The following is a 22,355-nucleotide window of genomic DNA, read 5'->3' as shown; positions in this document are numbered from 1 at the left end:
GCACCTTGCCCTATCGTTTTGCCATGAGTCCAACAAAATAAGGCACTTTTTTTATATGCTTTTCATTAAAAAATAATACGATGTGAAAGAAGTGTGAAATCAAACTGCGGAAGGGGCGATAACTCTGTTCAATTTGTACAATGACATCTTGAAACCCACTTCTTTTTCTGAATATTACATTCTAAAACTTAGTGAGTGAGTGAGTATTGTTTTATGCCGCTTTTATCACGGCGGGGGATACCTGTAAATAGGCTTCACACATTGTACCCATGTGAGGAATCAAACCCGGGTCTTCGGCGTTACGAGCCAAAGCTTTCACCACAAGGCTACCCCACCGCCCGTATACTAAAGTAAAAATAATGAGTAAGAATGTGTGGAATGTCTAAAATAAAACTTGAATTAAATAGGGACATAAGGATAAATGTCTTGCCTTTAATCCCAGATTCGACCTGATTATGTTCCTAGGTTTGTCAGCACAATACCAATGCTCGTTGGTTTCATCAAATTGGTGAATGTCTATGACCAACACCTTTGGACGTTCCACCCACGTTAAGTCAACACACTGTGATATAACTTGAATACTGTTTAAAGCAGCGTCAAATATACTCACTCACTCACTCACTCACTCACTAGAAATCAACTTAATCTAACGAACCAATGTCTTCCAATGTTATCAATGTTATGCTTATGAAACAAAATCCGTTTATAACGATCTGATATTCGTTACATCAGAAGTTCGCTGTAAATATGGTGCTCATCCATAACAATTTTGTCTTAGTTACCATTCAAACTTCTAAATGCCACTCGGGCGGTCGGGTAGCCTAGTGGTTAAAGCGTTCGCTCGTCACGCCGAAGACCCGGGTTCGATTCCCGACATGGGTACAATGTGTGAAGCCCATTTCTGGTGTCCCCCGCCATGATATTGCTGGAATATTGCTAAAAGCGGCGTAAAACCATACTCACTCACTCACTCTAAATGCCACTGAAAGAAGTTATACGCGTCGTCTTCATTGAGACGTGGCAATCTCAGCCATCGCTTGATAACGGTGTTAGAATCTACACCGAAACGTAATTGTAATAAAGAAGTTGCTCATCCATAACAATTTTGTCTTAGTTAAATATGGTGCTGTTAGACGTAGCCATTTGAAACAGGAAAGGTGGGAATGGCGTGACCATTTGCACTTAACCTACGGGGTGTAATTCATGCATACTAACACATTAACATGTTACTATATAAACTGCAGGGCAATAAAAGTACACACCCATGTTTGATGGTGGCTTAAAATGAAACAAACAAAAAATATTGTTTTATATTCTAGCATCTTTTCAATGACACACCAGGTCAGCCTAAGCAACGTTTTGATAACGTTTGTAATTTATTTGGTCAAATCCAATTTCAAGTGTATATACAATCTTTTGCCCGTCAGTATATATACATGTATTTACTCGCGGATTTTCTTAAATATATAACTTTGATAGCAAGTTTGTCAAATTATCCAAGTGGATTTGGCTTCGCCAGTCGATTATTTCGAGCTGATAGAAAGAAAAACTAAACACAAATATATATTCATCGAACAGCTTTACACATTTGACAGATTTATAGTAATATTTTCTGTAATGCAAGTTATAAACATCCCCGAAAAGCCCCAAACAAACGTTTCTTGGGTTTGGAGATGTTGTGCTAAATTAACTTAAATTGATATTGATCAACGCGAACAGGATCCGAACAGCTTTTTGTTCAAAATTAAGAAATGATGCCAAATATAGGATCTAATTAACCACTAGGTCGTGCGCTGACACGTGATCTGCTTTGATGGACGACAGATGCCACAAATTTCTCGTTATTTTGAACACGTGAAATAAAATACTAAGTGCACATGCACTTTGATTTCTTTTCAAAGGCACTGTATTCTAAACAGAGAATGTCGTTAGGTTTGTCATTTTTCCGATCGTTGATAGCCCAGCCAATCGTGGGTTGTTTCGCTTGTACCATAAACCTTCTTTGATGTGGAGTTTAATCATTATTCCCGGCGAGAGGTCGTAACAAAATTATGTTTGTGTATAGAATTGATAGCACACACACACACACACACACACGCACGCACACACGCACGCACGCACGCACGCACGCACACAGCAGGAGCAACAACAACAACAATAACGCACCATGGTGTTCGGATCTACTTAAGTCGAATATCACGTTTGGCTATTTCCGTCAAGACTGGAAGAAAACTTATGCCAGCACCCGCTGTTGGCAGACCGTGGTCGCCGCTTTTGAAAGGTGAAGGTCATGCAGGTGGAAGAACGGTAGCAGCGGCCATTTGATAGTCAAGTGGGAAGATGCTGGCAAACATAATTCGCTATACGTACTGGATGTTCTGAAAAGCAATGTGTGTCCCTTATAATTGTTTGGCGCCACTTTCAGAGAAAAATAATAATAACAACCAAATGAAAAATAAACAAACAATCAAACCTCCCTCTAAATATCCGAAAAGCGCCATGTTTTCATTGCGCCGTATTGAACTTGTTTATATATACTGCTAAAAAGAAATTAAAGAACATATTATTATTATTACTATATTTAACCTAGCCTTCAGTTGCATGTCCGTCCGTCTATCCTGTCCAGTACGTTGTGTATTCTGGAATGTAAAGACTTTAAGTGTAAGTGAGCATGAAACCCGGTGTTGGGTTAATTCTTGCATGGACGTGAGCCACAAATATCTGTAGGTAATTAGGAGGTACGGTCCTCGGGTCCCTCGCTTCTGGACTTGGAGAATCTATCACGGTCTTGAGAGTTGCAGAATGGCGTCCCAGCATCCCAACATCAAGAGGGTATTTTGGTTCCCATGGGAACAGCAAAGCCAGTTGCAACATGCCGATGACCTGAAACCCCAAAACACAGGGTGAGCTACAGTCCCTCTGCGTCCGTCTCCCTTCCTTGCCGCAGATGCATGGCCTTCACACGTGACGTCAAACAGCGTCAGGTTTCTTCAATCTATACTCACTGGCCAGAAGTTACATGACGGTTTAAAGAGCAAATTATGTTCGACGTGTTCCGTAAAGGAAAACAGTACCGTAGGGACTTAACTACTGCATCCAAGACTAGTCGACAAATGTACAAGTTACCGAGAGCAGATATAATGCTCCATGGAATACTAGTATCTCTTTCTACACGAAATCAGTGCTATAACTACTATATATACGTGTTGTTACTACTATATATACGTGTTATTACTACTATATATACGTGTTATAATTACTATATATGCGTTTTATAACTACCATAAATATAGTAGTTATAACACTGATTTCGTGTGGAAGGGGTAATAGTAAACTACTGAGCATTATATCTGCTCTCGGTGACTGGTACGCTTGATTGTGTCTTTTTGTATATTTAATGCATAATACACACAAGTGATTTTTTTTCAGGTGTATAAGCTGTATATTGTCCTGTACAGTATTTGAAGTGAGTTAATGCTAGTTTACACATTATCAGCGATATGCAGACCAGCTATGAATATTCGCATGTAAACCGAGGGTTGATAACATGAACATTTCCACGCCATCGGGCATGATGACAAGTATTCAATGTTTGTGTTAGAGGATGCCATGGAGCGATATCTAAAGACTGGAACACCTAACGGAACACGTGATGTAAATACATTATACGTCTCAGTAGAATGCTTCACGATGGGGTTGCATAGGGGTTAATGCGTTCGCTCGTCACGCCGAAGGCCCGGGTTCGAATCCTCTACATAAGTACAATGTGTGAAGCTCATTTTTGAGTCCCCTGTCGTGAAATTGCTGGAAGATTGCTAAAAACGACGTTAACCCATACTCACACAGTAGAATACAAGTACCTCTTTGCACACGAAGTCAGTGTTATAACTACTAACGTGTATAAAAAAAAAACCATCTGGGGTTCCAACAAACCATCTTAGATTTCTGGCACATCTGACATCTGACCCAGAGGGGTGGGGCGTTGGGGGTGGGGGTCCAGGGGTCATGTGGTTTTATCGCCGAAGTATTACTGAATGTAAGGGTAGGATTAAACATGTAAAAAGGGTATCCCTATAGATGGATTCTTATAACATCACATGCCCTCAGATAATATTAATTGTAGCGGCAAATGAATGCAACGTCACGCCAGTTTTCTCAAAGATTGGATGTGGTTCACGGGGCATTGGCAGCTTCGAATGTTGGAAAACACCAGTGTTCTATTAATGGATCATTATTGTACTACGTATTATATTACGTATTTGCTCCACAGCACCCCTGTGTGCAGATTACCTGTTACATTATCTGCTCTTATCATCCAAGGGGGAACGGGTGACCCAGTCGTCTAAGGCGCTGCGATTCGCTGTGCAGATTTTCATCCCTTGGGCACGCCAGAAACCTATGATTGTGGGTTCGAATCACGGTTCGCCCTGATTATGTTTCTAGGTTTGTCAGCACCATACCCGTGCTCGTGGGTTTCACCGAAGTGGTAAACGTCTGAGACCTGCATCACTTCGGGCTTTCCTCCCACATTAAGCTGACACGCCGTGATATAACTGGAATACTGATAAAAGCGGCGTTAAACCCAACTCACTCACTCACTCTAACCATCCAAGGGGTACATTTTTAAGGGCCTGTGCTCTACTCAAGACTTTGTCGTTTTTCCACATACTATCTTTTCGTGCGTAAATTCAACTCTTAGATAATCAAGTCAGTGGTCGATATTTATATTGGTTACCACTGCAGCCTGACGGAACTGGCCGGAGAACCCACCGACGCCCATGACCAAAAATACTACACGATCACAGCGGGCGGACAGACAGCCTTTGTTAATTACTGTAGCTGAGTGTACACAGACATTACGCATGACTGAAGCTCAGCCGGGGAAAATGTATTATCCCGGGGAAGGGCTGCCGAATAAAAACACATGTCCCTGAATATGGATGTTCGATGTTTTTTTAACATGCTATTTATATGTCTTATCCAACATGGCAATGATGAAGGGAATGGCATCCTTTCAGACATCCAGCAATGTCTAAAGTGCATGCTGGGTATATAGTTACGTGAAAAGAGGTAATTCAACTGGAACGAATATTTGATGGGATATGAGAGAGTTGGTGATACGTTTAACAGCTTGCATCTTCTATGAATCTAACGAGCGCATTTATTCCATCGGGAGAATTGATTTTTTAATTTGTTCCGTCAGAGAGTCAATAAGACCTTGTTGAAGTGACCTCGTATATTAATCGTGTCAGCAGAGGTAAAATGAAAAAGCAGCTTTGTCATGATAGTTTGGTGTGGGAGAAAGCTATCTCGTGTCATTATTATCACGGAATCGTGATTCCCGAGCGTAAAAACAAAGTAAATATCTTTATTGAGAACATGTTGAAAAACCACCAACCTTAATTTATCGTCTCGTGCATATAATATATAATAATACAAAAAGATTTATTTACAGAACCTAACATTGGATGATGCACGGGGGATTCAAAACACACACACGCGCGCACACACACACTTTACACTGCTCGTATGTTTGAAAAGGACTGTTTGGGTGTTGTTGGTTGCGTGTGTGTGTGTGTGTGTTGGGGGGAGGGGGGGGGGGGGGGGGGGTGAGACTGGTGGGTCTAAGGACGGTTGTGTGTTATTTTCAAATACAAATAAATCTGAAAAGCCAATTTTAATTTCAACAGACTCATAAGGTTTTATTACAATTAAGGAACAGCTGCATCCTTACTCTGTCCATATTTTCACACGTAATATTGCCGTGGGCCCTTCTGGCAAGCAGTTGTAACACATGTGTCGGTCTACCCCTTGTCGTGAGCGTGTGCAAACGTAATATTATAGGTCCGCTTCATCATCTTCATGCCTTTTACTAATATTTCATATCTCGTTGTAGCAATTGTCTACAAATGTCTTGTAACTACGGCATGTTATATGTATCTACCATTTATTAACTTGAATTAATTCTCGAATTCGACCATTTCGCTAAAGTCAAAAACAATTATGTTAATGTCGCATATAAATATTTTTTTTAGCGGCAGTCCTTCTCATACCAGGGGAGATAATTCCGGGAAATGATTAAAATAAATCCCAAGATGGCCTCCATCAAAATATTTTGGTGTTTCTGGTTACAAATTACTTAGAATTAGGCGGTTTTCTGTGACTGTGTTCATCACAGGTAGGTAGAATAACGCTAATTTGTAATTGTGAAGTAGATTTTAGTCTTTGAGGTTCCTTATGCACGTCTTTTTCACAAGTAACAGAATCTTTTTCAGCAAAAATTGCAAAAAATGTGACAACCTGCCGATTGGTGAATGTCTCTGAATGCAGTAGAGTTGATCGTTTCTTATATTTTTTAATGTCAGCAATCTCGTTTGATCATGTTTTAGAACGCATATATACTTTATAAATAGTGTATCTGATCCAATATGTCAACGCACCAACAACACCCGGCAGCACTATGGTTTCCTTATATGATTCTAGCAGTTACAGTTTAGCAGACGAACTGGCATATCCATCCAACAACTGTAGCATCGGTTTTTTTAACGGTAACTAAAGTTTGATTTGAATATTTTTTTATTCAGTGATCAAATAGATAACAGCAAGTTATTACAACATATCATTTTCAGACAGTTGATGTGGAAATAATTATCGATGAACAAGTAAAACTTGAAGAACAGTTTATGTATATTTTGAGATATATCGCCCATTTTTCAAATGGTGATGATGTCGCATACGACTATATTAGTAGCATCAAACAAACATGGTGGATAGGTGTTAGGTGAAATGCATGTGTACCACATTCATTCAGTCATAATTTTCAAAATGTACACACTTGAAAAACACATTCTGTTGCACAGAGTCAGAGACCATATCAGTATATGCTCTGGTTGCACCCTGATGCATCCTGTAGCCACACAGGGATATGTTGATCATTGGTTCAAATCCAGTATTTATCCTTTTTCAGATCCTTTTGCATGTTGGCCTGGCAGCATCATGCATACCCCCAAATTTCTATAACCTGCATCACCTTAAAGGGGCACTGATCTAACGCAATTTCCCGGAACTGGTTGTTGCCTTTGTTATTGTTTTTTCCCAGTGAGTACCCGGATGTATAGCAGAAATCTAGACTAGTTCACGACCTCTGCTGCGCCATTCGTAAGCGCATTAGTCACTTTTATGGGTAGTAATAAGGGCGTATGGTCACATTGATCAACAAAATGAAATACAGTTTTCGAGATAATAAGGAAATGTAGGTATCTTTTTTGCGGGTAGCATCAGTAATGGTGACGAAATTTTGATAAATCACTTGCTTGGTAATTTTGCGATTTTCGTTTACACTATTTTGACTTGCAACACAAAGTAAATATTTCACCTGAGCATTGATTTTTTTTATAGTGTGTATATTTTTTTACTGTCAAAATGTGTAACATTTTCAAATTTATTAAACGCCTAAATATTCAGTTATTTTACAAAGTGACTGAAAAACATTTCCATCTGTATTATTATGATAACGAATTCCAAACATTTTGATGTTTAATGTCATCACCAAGAGACTGAAAATGTTACGTTGAAAGTACATTTCTATGTTGTTTGGCTTCTAATCCAACATAATAATCTGTTGTGATGTTGTTAGGCCCTTTTGATCGTCTTAATCAATTTTAGTCAATCTGAAGAATTTCCCAACGAAGACGTAGAGGAACAAGAACGAATCGGTTCAATGCTACAGCGAATGAAGGAAAACAAAATGCAAATACCATAATTACAACCTACCAAATTTATGTGTATAAATTTTGGGCAGCTTCCTTGTTCGAGAAATGTATCCGTGAATATCCACACAAAGGAACAATATCCCACTCGTCTGCAGCTGTACAAAGAAACTTATTCGATGTCACATGTCTCTGTAACAATCAAATATTTTTAAAGATATATATCGTTTCGGGATATTATAACCCGTGTTCCTTTCTAGACTGATCACTTAGATTGTTTCAGGTGTTTCACATAGGTGTCAAGTCTCAAGGGTCAGCTGAGAAAGCCCACGTGACAACTATTTTCATAACATCCACGGTTCCTGAAAAATCCATTGAGTGATATATTACAATGAGCAATCAATCAACGTATTATTAGTTAACCCTTTGAACAAAGTATGTTGTTTTTACATCGACACTTAACGCCATGATATGAGTGTATTCCCTTTGTTTTAGTAAACCTAGACATGTAAACACTCCCTTTTGACATATCCACTGTGCAAGATAACAGTGATTAATCAATCAACGTATTTTCTGTTAATCCTTTGATGACTAGGAACGATCCGTTGATTTACAAAAAAATAAATGAACTGATCATTCACCTCTTGCTGGGCTGCCACGTGCATATTACATAACACACATTTCACCTCACTTCAAACCTGGATTTAGATTGAATAATTACCCCAGACACAATAAATGCCAAATGGGAACCTTTGTCAGGTAATCTAAGTGGTGCTACCACTAATTGTACCTGTAATAAATTCATTAACTGAGCATCAATTGAATGACGACAAATACACAAGTGTAGGGTTATACCAGAAAACGTGGATGACAACAAGTGAGTAGTAATCGTATTATCGACACAATCCGAAATCCGAAAATGCTTTCACTGCATGGATACTTTTTTTTATTATTAAACTATAACCATCTGGGATATTTCCAAATGACGACATACGATGAGCTCCGCCGTTCTTTTTGTCTGTTTAGGCTGAAGAAATTAATTAACATGCGCAATTTGTCGAAATCTTTATAGATCACGGTTAAACTAACCAGTGTTCAAAGATGCGTAAAACAAATATTGCCTCCAGCCTCCAAGTTTATTTAGCTGTCCTTGCAGACGGTAGCCCAGTCTCTGGTCACGCTCAGTTGCGTTGCGTATCATCCGGGTACTCACGGGGGAAAAACAATAACAAAGGCAACAACCAGTCCGGGGAATTGCGTTAGATCAGTGCCCCTTTAAGCTTTGTTCCCATAAGCAGACATGTATTGAAATAACTCACTTTTTAGAAAATACTCATTTTGTACCTATGCCTATCTGACTCCCAACCAGTATTGAGTAACAGTTGCAGAATGAGGAGAAGCTGTTATATTATTGATGTTTAAGCATGAAAAGAAGTCATGAGGTGCTTGTAAGTGTCATAATACAGATGTGAAATATATAGATTAATGTGTCCTTGTAATATACTCTCATGACGCCAGCAGCAGAGTTAATTACATGTACCGTATTCGACCTAATAAGCGCCCAGGGCGCTCTCAAAATTAGAAATAGGGGGCTCTTATTAGAATAAAGTTTTGGTGAGAGAAAAAACAGAGTTGAAAGATTGTAAATTCTGTGATATATGCTGACAGCCTGAATGATACAAGAGAAAAGTCTGTGCGTATTATATATTTTTCCAGAATTTAATAGCCCATAATTAAGGATGCATATAACACACGAGTGCATATTATACACAAATAAATAAGTCTTGTGTACATTAATCAATCGGATGGGGTGCTAATTGGGATTGTTCACTAGCCATGCATGATATTAGCAAATATCGCCATAGGCGCTTATTAGAGCGGGGCGCTTATTACGTCGAATACGGTAATCATTGTCCGGCACCATGGTATCATTCATGTTTCTATTAATTTTGTGCAAAAATTATCTTAAATTAAAGACACTATAATCAATAAATATTTGTCATTAATTATGTGTGTAAACATATTGTACTGTTATTGATGAATATTTTTCTTTGTGTATTGCAGGCATCATGGCTAGGTTTGATTTCAGCCGCAGTGTGATGGAGAAGATTCTGAGGCGAGCCTTCCTCGACGGAGTCATTGAGTTATACGAAAACTCACCAGACGGGCGAATCCATTCTGTTGCCCTGGAAGGGACACTGTCATTAACCATCAACAAAACAGATTCATTTAACATCAAACTGTACGAAATAGCCCAACGAGCACAGGAGATTGACTGTGACAGGAAGGACCCCCATCATCTGGCTGTAGTCGGCAGTCACTCTCCATCCTCATCACCTGTTTCTGTGGCCAATAGCGAAGTCACAGAAGCCAAAGTGAAAATTGAACCTGACGAGAAACAGGAAATAAAATACTCTTGTACAGAAAAGGACATTTCAGAGCATGACTGTGATACTCATCCTTGTGATTCTCATAGGACCTTGAAAGAAATTTTGAATAGGAGAAACATTTCTGAAATTGCTCATGATTTAAGTAGAAGCAAGAATTCAGCCAGTGTGGAAAAAGAATCCAGATCTAGAGAACAGTCACCTTTATCACCGGCGTTTAGTTTAGGAAAACCAACCACACCATCATGGCTGTCTGTATTGGACAAAGTTGAAAAACAGTCTACATCTTGTTCCGATGTTTTAAGAAATATTGTAAGATCAGCTTCAAATGAGCCCAAAGAAAGATATTCCCCATCCCTTTCTCGAACTCAAGAGGTAAAAGATCGATATGCCATGCAAGAGTCATTGCCAGACAAAGGGAAGCAGATTGAGTCGTCAGATTCTCAGTTGAAGGGGGACAGAAAGTCTGGTGCTGGAGATGGACTTCAAGTGTTTGGTAATAAGTCGGAGATGTCTGAATGTTGTAGTGAAGATGCGGAGCAAGAGAGAAGCACAGACAAACATAGGCACGACGGAGAAGCTGAAGACAGTGATGAAGGTTGGATATTTTTTATGTATGTCGAGTGTAGATTGTAACTCAGATGTTCTAAGGCTGAAAAAATTGGATGGTGCATGTGAGATAATAATAAATATTCAGTGTGTATCATGAATATAATATTGTGGCTGCTTTGGCAACTAGACATAACACTGGTGTGGTCCAGTGTACTGGGAGTTGTGTCAGTCTTAGTGCGTGGCCACACTGTCAGATGAATACTTGTATTTCTCCCACAGCAGAGATTTATCTAGGATTCCCTACTAAATAAGCTTGACCACCTGTTGACAGTCAATTTGGGTAAAAAATGTTTTATTTTGTTCAAAATTGGGATTTATTTAAGTTCTTCTATTCTTAATTTCAGCAAAATTTTATCATTGTATAATAACATTGCTTTTAACCACCTCCATGGTCTAGTGGAGGAGCATCTACCCAGAGAGTGGAAGGTCAAAAATTTGATACCCTGGCCACATCATAACAAAAGTTGTTAAAATGAGGTACATGTTGTTACCTTGCTTGGAGTTTGTAATTAAGGGGATAAAACTAGGACTGGTCATTTCAGAGTCGGTATGATGTTCCTGAGTGGGGTATCCCAGTTAAACTGTGGCGTGGTATCTCAGTGGGCAACCACTATGAAACCAGCATTAGTCCTGACTAGGGCAAGCAGCCACACACATGTGCATGAACATTGCTATATATGTGCAACAATCATGAACAGGATGTTAAATCCCATTTCACCTCACCTCATATGCATCCCCCAGTCATGTCCTATCTAACTACTTGCAGAACCTGATCTGATTGTGATAGAAGATGACGAGGAAGTTACAGTGAAGAAGGAGACCTCGGACTCCTCCAAATCATGTGCCAGCAGTAAGGACCTCACTGCCATCGAACCAGGGGAGGTATGGAGTGGAGCTAAACCATCCCTCATGTCCCCGCTAGACGACCAACATACTCTGCCAGAGATGTTTGTCACAGCCTGCCCTCTGTGTCAGGTGTTCTGTCAAGGTCGGGAAGTGTTCTTGATGCACGTCGATGCTCATCGCCAGAGCTACGAACGTGTTTGTCTCGTCTGCTCCCAAGGAACGCTTCCTCTTGAGAGCCTTCTCTTCCACCTTGTTTCGGATCACGGTCCGCGAAGTCCCACAGCTCTCCTGCAGCAGAGTCAGCTGGTGGCCACTGCCGAGTCCACTGGGGAGATCAAGTGCTACCAGTGTGATCGCAGCTTCTCCACCATGGCACTGCTGGAGCAACATTTAGAGTCCCATGCTAGTCCAGTCTCTCAGTCTAGTCCCCAGATGTCTGACCATAGTACAGGGATGAACAACTACAGCTGTGAACTTTGTGGGGAGGTTTTCCCCGATCCCGGTCTCTTAGCAAATCATCACAGGAGGCAGCATATGGGTCAGTCAACATCCGTAGTCATCACGGACGAGGATTCTCAAGGTATGTCCGAATGTGGAGCAGAGCCGGACGAAGGTGGATCAACGTCGGGTTCTCCAAACAAACCGCTCCCTTTCCTGTGCCAGCACTGTGTCCGGTCATTCCGGTCGTGGAGGAGTCTGAAGTACCACCTTCTCACCTGTCATGGACTTCAACATTCGTGTGATGTCTGCATGGATGCCTTCCCGACCTTGCTCTCTCTTCAGCAGCATGAACTGAGTCACAGTGACAAGGCAGCCAAGCCAGTTTACAGATGCACCATCTGCAACAAGATGTTCGGCTCACTCACACACTGCACATCGCACAAGCGAGTCCACACGACATCGAAGCCCCACGTCTGTGATACCTGCGGCAGCTCGTTCTTCAAGCGAGGCGACCTCACCAAGCATGTTCGTACAGTGCATTGCCCCAACAAGCATTTTGTGTGTAAGGTCTGTGGTCGTACTGGCACAAGGGCGGACAACATGCGAGTGCACGTCAAGATACATCAGAAGTTCATGACCCGTGATCAGATTGACCTCCTCATTGATGAGGTGTATAAAACTTAACTGCCATGAACATTAGTTGGTGAGGAAAGCCGACAGATTGTTTCCTAAGATTGCTACAGCTGTGAGACTTTGTTATAATGTGCATTGCTATAATTTGGGTTTACTTTATGCCAAACAACATTGAAGTTGTTGATTTTTCCCGATATATTTTGTCTTTCAAATTTTTCGGAATGGTTTATATATTTTGCATCTCAGAAGAACGTAGTTTTTGGTAATGGAAAATATTAATGTTCTGGTCAGATGAAGTGAGTGAATGAGTTGGGTTTAACGCTGTTTTTAACAGTATTCCAGTCATATCACGGTGTGTCAGCTTAATGTGGGAGGAAAGCCCGAAGTGATGCAGGTCTCAGACGTTTACCACTTCGGTGAAACCCACGAGCACGGGTATGGTGCTGACAAACCTAGAAACATAATCAGGGCGAACCGGGATTCGAATCCACAATCATAGGTTTCTGGCGTGCCCAAGGGACGCAACTGGTCAGATTAAGAGTTTATGTTCTTTTAGTGCAAGACTCGTCAACTATGTCAGTTTCAGTTTGTTGTTATGCAATTAGGAGATACAGTTGCCATGTTTCACTATACCAATGTATAGGAAGGGCAGTAACAAATCACTGAGCAATTGGTGCATCGTGATACTGTGTCTCACAATATGATTACTCTATCGGTTGCTCAAGCATCGATACAAAACGATAAAAGGATGTTTAAGGTGACATGTAAAATGGTAGAAGGTTAAATTTAAACAACGATTTCATACTTGTATGCAAAAGATATCTATTACCACTGTTTATCAAATGTCTAAACTCTACTAAATAGTATTAAGTTGGGTTAATATCCATTTCCTTCGATGGGAATGCTTTTCTAGCATGTCAAGTTTCGAGCATCGTGTATCATGTCGCTACCTTACTGTCAAGATATGTATCATATTCAAATGATATGTATCATAACCATGGCTACTGCCCAAGTGGTTAGTAACTCTAGGTATACTGTGCAGACATGTCACTTAAGACTATTTCATAAGTTTACTCACTCCTTGTTAATGTATTCAACTTCAATGAACATTATATATTGGACATTATTTTTGGTCTTTTGATGATGTCTTGCATGAATAAGTACTTTTATTTGAAATTGCAAGTTTAATAACAATACTGTTATTTTCAACAAACTGATGTGTTTCTGAGACAGTTGCCATGGATACAGTTGCTATGGTTACTGTGAGTATGCACGATCAGCTTATATATGCAAAACCAGATAGACCAGAGTCCTAAGTATACATCAAATTGTTTTGATTTGAACAAGCTGTTTCTAGACGAAGTTCTTTTGAGACAAATTCTTTATAATTATTGTTCCATGTATAGTATATATGTTCCAGTTATCAAAATGGGAAGTTGATTTTACAATTTACAGTTACAGTGGTTACCATGGTAACCACAAAAGGGTGATTATCAAAGTACTTTCTTTGTTGAATTGAGCTGCCATAATTTGTATCCATAAAAGTTTATCTTTTTACCTGTTGTTTGCATTTATATTGTTTATACAGAGTTTTGTATTTATTTGGATTGAATAATGTTACTGCATGTGGTGTGTTTTCTAGTCAGAATAAGATATAAATGTTATGGATAGTTGTATGTTTATAGTTTTATCACTTGTTGAAAGTTGCAATACTGACACTCATGCATATGCTTGATATGTAGCAAGACTGAAATACTAGACACAGATGACCTTGTTCTAACAGGAAACAACCTGCTATGAAGCAGGGCTGGGACGAGTCCACATTAACTACCCGGGTACTAGTGTTGGGACGTTACACAGATGCATCGGGGGATCGTGATTTTTTACTTCTTGATACAAGTATCGATCACAGTCACTCACTAAGTAAAAAGTATCGATTCTTACCTTAAATGTTTGCTTTATAACTGTTACACTAAACACTTATTACTAATTAATAGTAATGTAAGTTTATAGTAAAAACGTAAATATTTTCATCCATTTTGCCATACACTGCCAACTGTAAATCAGGTATTTGGCCATCCTGTCTATGAAAAAGATGGCTTACAGACCACAGATAAGACCCCATGCATGTATCATCATATGTAAGGTATCGTGATACGTATCAGATCACACAGTTGGTGTATCGTCCCAGCCCTACTGGGTACCTGACCCCCTATTACCCGACCCTACCCAGATCACACGGTTGGTGTATCGTCCCAGCTCTACTGGGTACCTGACCCCCTATTACCCGACCCTACCCAGATCACACGGTTGGTGTATCGTCCCAGCCCTACTGGGCACCTGACCCCCTATTACCCGACCCTACCCGGGAACCTGCTGTAGGTTTCAAGTGTAGGGCACAAAATGTCCAGTTTGGTAATTGTTGTACTTGACCCCTGGCAAAAACTATTTAGATAAAAGTATAAAATGAACTGATTGTGCAGACACTGAAGTTGACTAAGTTTTATCTTTGTTCAAACTTATATGGTGCAGTTGGGTAGCCTAGTGGTTAAAGCGTTCACTTGTCATGCCGAAGACCCGGGTTCAATTCCCGGCATGGGTACAATGTGTGAAGCCCATTTCTGGTGTCCCCCGCCATGATATTGCTGGAATATTGCTAAAAGCGGTGTAAAAACCGTACTCACTCACTCAAACTTATACAAGGAATGCGTGTATATTCAGAAAGTAATAGGAACATTAGTGTCACCATGGAGTTTTATTGTTAATTGTCATTACACAAATATATCACAATGACTAACCATGGTGCAGGTGTCATGTGGGTACCCGGGTCCCACTCATGATCCACCTGACCCAAGTACCTGAGTTGACCGTCCCAGCCCTGCTATGAAGGAAAATCCCCATCTTGTAGAAACAAAATTTCAAGAGTACATGAAGACAACTGGTTGTGTTTCCCATGCAGTGTAGTTTTGTTGTTTTGTAACTGTTAACATAAACAATGAAGCGAATTGGTACCAGTAGATGGAAGCATTTCCTGTGCCATGGGTTGTTAATTAGTGAGTCAATTAATTAGATCAATTAATATCAGGGATTGTTTAAAGTGCATAAGATATGCAATCTTTGTTACATTGTATCTTTATGGTTGATACTGGATAAGAAAGCTAATATTTGACATAATCACACTGTCCTGTGAAGGTATTGGACCATAAGGAAAGGACATTCCCAACATGGTTATTGGTTAATAATAGATTTATTAGTACATGTTGCAAAACATAGCTTTACCAACACTTAATATATACCAATACTGGAACAATAGACCTAAGTTATGTTACAGTACTCAAGGATATTGCATGTATGTATTTTAAGTTTCATGTAAGGAAGGAAAGTAGCTTTTTGCAATATCCCTGTTCATATCAACTGTGTTCGGTAATGACTGTATTCACCAAACAAGGTCAGACTGAAAGTTACACATGATGAGTTTGAAATTAATCAGTGTCATTAAAATCCTATCTTTAGCTCCATGATGCCTTGTAACATTTAACTTTCGGCAGTAGGGATCATTGCTGTTTGTGATTCTTTCGTTTAGAATATCGGAAACTCTATACCCTGTTCTGCTCCTGATTAAACTAGAGTTAACTTTCAGAGAAGTGCTTGTCAAAGTGTGCAACTATAAAAACCTGTGCTTAGTAGTTGTAACTATCGATATGGAGGATTAACAGTAAAAGTCACTTTAGGGTGTAACAGTAAATACAGATTTGCATCATCCCGAGGCAAGGGAATTAACCGACTGTCAAAATAGTCCAGTTACCACCCTTGCCGAACTAGGCTGGAATTTCTGAGCTCGATCATAGCGCCACCAGTGGCTGTTATAAGTTATTTCCCTTGCATGTCCCTCCTATTGACCAATCAGATTCCACCTCTCATATTATTTGCATTTACTTAAAACAGAATGGCAGCACCCAGTCAAGACGATTTGATCTATATTGTGATAAAACATGTCTTACTTCACAAAGTGCATCAAAACACGTGACTACCTTAATCAAAAACCTGAAAAGATTTGGAAAATATCTGTTGATTCTAAGTTGAGGGTACACATGCTTTTCAAATCCTGCAATCAACCGAAATCTACACGGCAGTTTACAAACCGGATGTTAAATACGAGATTTTGATTTGTCTATGCATAGACTCGTTAGTCCAGCCAAAATATAAATTTCAGCCCTTGCCTCAGGGAGATGACTGTTTTGGGTGAAAAGCTGCCAAAATGGGGAATTATTCAGTTCATGTACATCTCTCTTTAGTAGTCTGTTTATTCAGTCCTACCTCACTTAACTTCCTGAAATAATTCTGACTTTACTGCCCCTGAATTAAAATATATCCTTGAATTATTATCTGTTGGCAACAAAACTCAGCTTATGTTTGATCAATATGAGGACTACTTCATCAGTGCTTACATTAATGAGTGAATTACTGAGTGCAAAATTGTCAACATTGTCAAAACATTGCTGTCTTATGTACCTTATGTAGTAGTATATACAAGAGTTTGATAATAAATTGGCTTGGAACATACAGCTTGTCAGTAAAAACCTCTCATAAAATCCAAATGTAAACCACCCAAAAAAGTGAATGAGAATTTCCTTACTGTTTCTGAAATATAGGTAAGTTATATAAGTTAGCATTATCAACACTAAACATTAAGAACTTAGGCATTTCTTCTCCAGGTACATCACACAGTTTGAACATCTGACAAATCTGTGAGGGAACGCATGAAAATGTCTTTCTGCACACGATGCGTGACGATCTTGTACTCTGTTTTGGTCCCAAATGTTTGTTGTATTAAGATTTTGCAAATAGATGCCAGTGAGTCAAACACCTCCAGATGTAGTTAGATGTCATGTGTATATTAGGAGGAACATCCAGGGGATTAACCACCCTTGCCATGGATCAATATTGAGAAGTGAAGGTAAAATGGATGTTGCCAAAAGAGTTAGCACAAAGTCCACACAAGGACACAGCAGTCATTTCACCTCTTCATTGTTGCATGGAGTGCTAAAGACTTTCGTCATTATCTTTACTGCTCCTGAGTCTGACCCATTGTCATCATTGCAACTAGAACTTGTCATGTGTTATCAAAGATTGACAGAATGGTGTTCACAGTCCTTGGACAAACAACATAAGTGTAAAATAACCAAAATAGTCGCTACCCACACAGGGAAATTCATAATACTGTTATAACTATACAATTTTGGTTTCTTTGTTTTATTAATCTTGTTGATTTTCTAGGACAAAATTTGCAAGAGGTTATATTGTTTTTTTTAGAAATGTTATGATATCGATATCCTTTCATAAAACTACTAGTTTGTTTGATGTTTAATATCTCACTCAGCACTATTCCAACTTTGTGACAGCAGCCTGTAAGTTTTCGAATATGGACCAGACAAACCTGTGATTGATATTATGAGCAACGATCTATATGGTCGGGGTAGAAAATGTTTTATAATGGGGAACGATGACACAAGGTTTCAGTCAAAGTACATTTTTGTTGCAAAGCCCAAATCACAGATGTTGCCCACAAAAGTATTCACTGGTATGTCTGGTCTGGATATTACTAGTTTCATGCTTCCTATTTATCAGTAGGAATAATGCTGAGTGTCATTAATCAACAAACAAATATTGCTTAGTATGTGCTTCCAATTGTGTGTCTGTTGAATGAATTATTTGTAAACTGTCTAATAGAAAGATGTCAAACTTGAAACAGTGTTTGTCCCGACATTCCTGTTCCTTGTCAAAATGTCTGATATACACATTTCATGTTTAATTAATTGTGAGTACAGTGCAGTGTCTTCTGTCTACATGTAGATGTTCCCAGCAGATGTAGTTCCATCCTCGATAATCCAGGGTGTAATATTTCCATCCTGTGATAAATACACTGGACCCATCCACTACCATAGCCACATCAATAGGACCGCCTCTGTGTAACTTTAAAAGGTTTAATCAAGTGAAAAGTACTTAACATTTGGATATCCATCCTCAAATATACAGGATATGTTATCTCAATTGTTATAAATACCCCGGACTCATTCACAACCAAACTTTTGTGGAGTGAATGGAGCTATTATACCCTGGAGAATTAAGGATGTTGGGACTTCAAAAGTGAAACATCACTCGAAGTGAAACAGTTATTCATAACGGCTAATTAGTTACAAGTTATTTCTTATTTTAAGATATTTGGACAAAGTTGTCCTTAATATTGATAGCCTTGTGGTAAAGGCATGCTGAAGCCTTGGATCTATTTCTGTCTATTGTACAATGTGTGAAGCCCATTCTGGGTGCCTCATCTTGATATTGGTGAAGTATGTTGCTACATAACCCTGAGTCTCTTCTTTTACTCCCTCACTTTCCCACTGTGATTCTTTAGCACTAGTGATATTTATGGCTGTGATCTTTAGAAATCTCAATTTTATATTTTGTTGTTGTCTTGATTTATAGATATTTATGCACAGATCATAAGATCAAAAACTACATAGAATCATATGTACAAAGCACAAACTGAGGTTATTGTAAGGGTTGGATATTTTAAGGCCACAGACTAAATGATTTATTTAGGCTGTGGTAAGACATTCAGCTGTCATTTTTGTTGATTCGAGTTTCAATATAATTTATGTGATTGGCCACCTTCAGTGGGCTGCTATACCATGATATACCATGATATACCATGTGTCCTTGCACGTTATGTGGCTTTCTATGTGGTGCATCTCCTTGTCAGATTACCTACGAGGGAGATACTAGTTTCTGCCATTGTCTGAAGTTCAAGATGTAAGAGATATTTTTTAGCAAAACTTATTGCTAGTAAATGTCATTATACACTACTTTCCCCATCATTCATGAATAGATATTACCGTGCAGTCGCTATTTTTAACCATGGAATCAAAAGACAGCCTGGTTCTAGCGGGAGGGAAACTAGCGAGTGTTCAGACCAATGGGCGCTCAGGTAGGGTTACATCTGTGCAACGGTCTTGCGGCCATCTGCTCTACGCATTGCTCCAATAAGAAGTAATGGTAGGGTTCTCACAAGTTCGTGTACGGTGTGAGGCTTATTTAACTTCCGTGATTTGCACACGGTCCTATTCGGCCCGAAATAAAATACACACGCGTCAGAAACCTTCGAGGTATTGACAATGAATGTAAGTGAATGCGTGATTTATGTGCTTATTCACACCACAGCAGTCTTTCATATTGTGAAACATTTCTTGCGTTTATGTTTCGCAGATTATGTTAGTTTAATAATTATAGTGCTTCCTTGGGCATTTCATTCATAGTAGGTTTACTCCAGTTTTCATCAGAGTTGGGGAGTTCTCTCCCTTTGTAATTTTAAGAAATAGCTTTTTACCCCCCACCCCCATCATATAATGCTTGGGATATAATTTTATCAGTGTGCCTGTCCGTCCGTATTCATGTGTTGCTGTTGTATAGTTCAAAATCCAATTTAATATTTTTCACAAAACTTTACATACACATTACATTCTGATGAAGCAGGTTCTTTTTTACAAGTTCATAGCTACAAATTAGCCTCAACTGGTGGCGAGGTGAAGCAGAACTAACATACATCGCAACATCTGATGGGGACATGGTGGCTTTTGCTGATTGGGCAGTTTGACAAATATGATGTTTTCCCCGACAGAACAAGTGGAACTTTGACTTAATGTGTCTTTTCTGGTACGTTTCTGAGAATCCCATCTCTTAACTTAATGTTGCATCGAGGGATATGTCTTATGGTTATTCTTGATTTGAATTGTATATTCTACCATATAATTAAGAAGTTCTTATTGAAATAACGACATATTATTTTTCACTTCCAAGTTCTCTTTTATATTAATTTATGAATATACTGTATTCGTTCATTTATAGAAAATATTGGAAGAATTTCTTATTCGTTAAAACGTGTTCACGTCATGGATTCTTGGACATGACAGAAATATCGCGTAATTCGTCGTTTTCGAGAAACCCATTGCAGGTCAAGTGTATGTTTAAAGTCAAATTTATGTTGAGGCCATGGTTGATTGCATTGACTTTTCCCCATTGAAATAAAACACGATATAGAGGAGTTATGCGTGAAGTTTGGAGAACTGGCATTGCACTCTTTGTAGCATCGTCTATATCTCCATGGTTAGACTAACATCTAGTCTCTGAAATTAACATAGTTTACAGATGAAAACAGTTGTTAATTATGGTTATGAAATATAATAAAAAGGAGCCCAGAGACTCTCTTCATTTTCAGATGCTGGTACTGAAGTTATCTAGACCTGCCAACTATTATAGCCTTCCATGGGCTCTGTTGGGTATATTTGATTCAGGATCTTTATGACAGACTACTTCAGAACGCGCATTTCGGTAAATCTACACTTACCCCTGGATCCATTCCCGGGGTTCTCGCGATCTCAAAATACCCTACCTTGATTTTCGTCAGCTAATTTGATTTGCTAAGCTACTCAGTCTTACGGACCAATCAGATTGAGAGTTTCTCACCAGCCTCAATTTTAGGTTGGCGATATCAACAACATGGCGACCAGTCCCATTGATTACGCTAAAGTTTTGCAAGAAGTTCAACATTGAAAAAAAAACTGCCGTTCAAAAGAAGACCCTCAAAATCTTTTTAAATGAAATGATGTCCTCATGTCCAGTTAAGTCCCTATTCCATTTCCCTTATCTCGACTTTTGATTGGTCGGTTAAGTGTTAATGAAAATCTAGGGCGGGTAATTTGAGATCACCAGATCCAGGAGAATGGATCCAGGTGTCAGAGTAGGTTTACCAAAATGCGAGTCCTGGAGATATAAAGGATGTCTTTGTATTTATATGCTAAAATAGGTGTTTTATAGTGAAAAGACTTACCATTTCATTATTCTAATCAGAACTTTAGATTACTGTGATTCCACGCCCTGTTTTATGGTTACTGACTATATATACTACTCAAAACATGTTAAGGATCACTCGAGTGGTCCTTAACACATTGTAGTAGTATGATGTTATATGAGCGATATATGTTGAAACTGCTTTGGTAGGCTTGCCATGCCATGGTTTGCGTTGTCCAAAACTGTAAAGATCTCCTTGGTTTCTCCCCAAACCAAGCTATGGTGTATACACCACTGGTGGGAAATGAAATGTCTATCCCCGTGTGAGTAGTTGGAGTTAGTATCCATTTCTTCCTCTTCGTTTTGAAGTTCAACTGGTCCATTCGTCACCACTCGCCCTCTTCCGTAACCTTCAAGACGTCTTCCGGCTTGTGCCTGAATGACACGAGTGGTTACGAATGATTATTGTTCTTGTTATATTATGTCTTCATGTGATGATTAAATCTACGAATATTGTTACCTGAAACTAATACTTTCGTGTGAGTATCATAATAACGATATTTTATATAATCTGCTATCCCTCTTTACTGTGAACCTCCGTTTGACTGCAAGGCACTGATTTAAGCTCCTTGCGTAAGTGTTAGCATGTTGCCTATAGAATTGGTTCGCCAACTGTTAAGAGATGTGTCTTAAGCGGGAGCATTGCATAATAGCGTGTATTTAATTACCGAAGACATTGAAGTTGAACTATGCTGGCATATTGTTGATTGAAATGTTTTTGTATTCTTCTTTTTTTATAATAACTGTTCTCGTGTTTTAATCACATCCCTATCCCTTGTTAACAATATTTGTTCTATAAATAATAAAAACAGTTATGACAATG

General features: G+C 39.1%; 1 protein-coding gene across 1 annotated transcript; it reads left to right on the top strand.

Moving 5' to 3' along the window:
* Positions 1 to 6,088: 6,088 nt before the first annotated feature.
* LOC124138477 (zinc finger protein 595-like) lies at positions 6,089 to 22,355 on the top strand. Its single transcript, XM_046505128.2, has 3 exons — positions 6,089 to 6,178; positions 9,774 to 10,694; positions 11,475 to 22,355. Exons 2-3 carry the CDS (start codon positions 9,779 to 9,781, stop codon positions 12,677 to 12,679), a joined length of 2,121 nt encoding a protein of 706 aa, XP_046361084.2. The 5' UTR covers positions 6,089 to 6,178; positions 9,774 to 9,778; the 3' UTR covers positions 12,680 to 22,355.

The sequence above is a fragment of the Haliotis rufescens genome, unplaced genomic scaffold, assembly GCF_023055435.1.
Source record: "Haliotis rufescens isolate VD_foot unplaced genomic scaffold, xgHalRufe1.0.p SCAF_54, whole genome shotgun sequence".
NCBI lineage: Eukaryota > Metazoa > Mollusca > Gastropoda > Lepetellida > Haliotidae > Haliotis > Haliotis rufescens.
Note: the sequence above shows the minus strand (reverse complement) of the source record. Positions and strands in the feature narration are given on the sequence as shown.

What these genes read in the sequence shown, in the direction of transcription:
- LOC124138477 (XM_046505128.2), top strand. Translation starts at nt 9,779, where the DNA reads ATGGCTAGGTTTGATTTCAGCCGCAGTGTGATGGAGAAGATTCTGAGG. An exon ending in AGCTGAAGACAGTGATGAAG is followed by an intron (nt 10,695 to 11,474) that starts GTTGGATATTTT and finishes AACTACTTGCAG; the next exon opens with AACCTGATCTGATTGTGATA.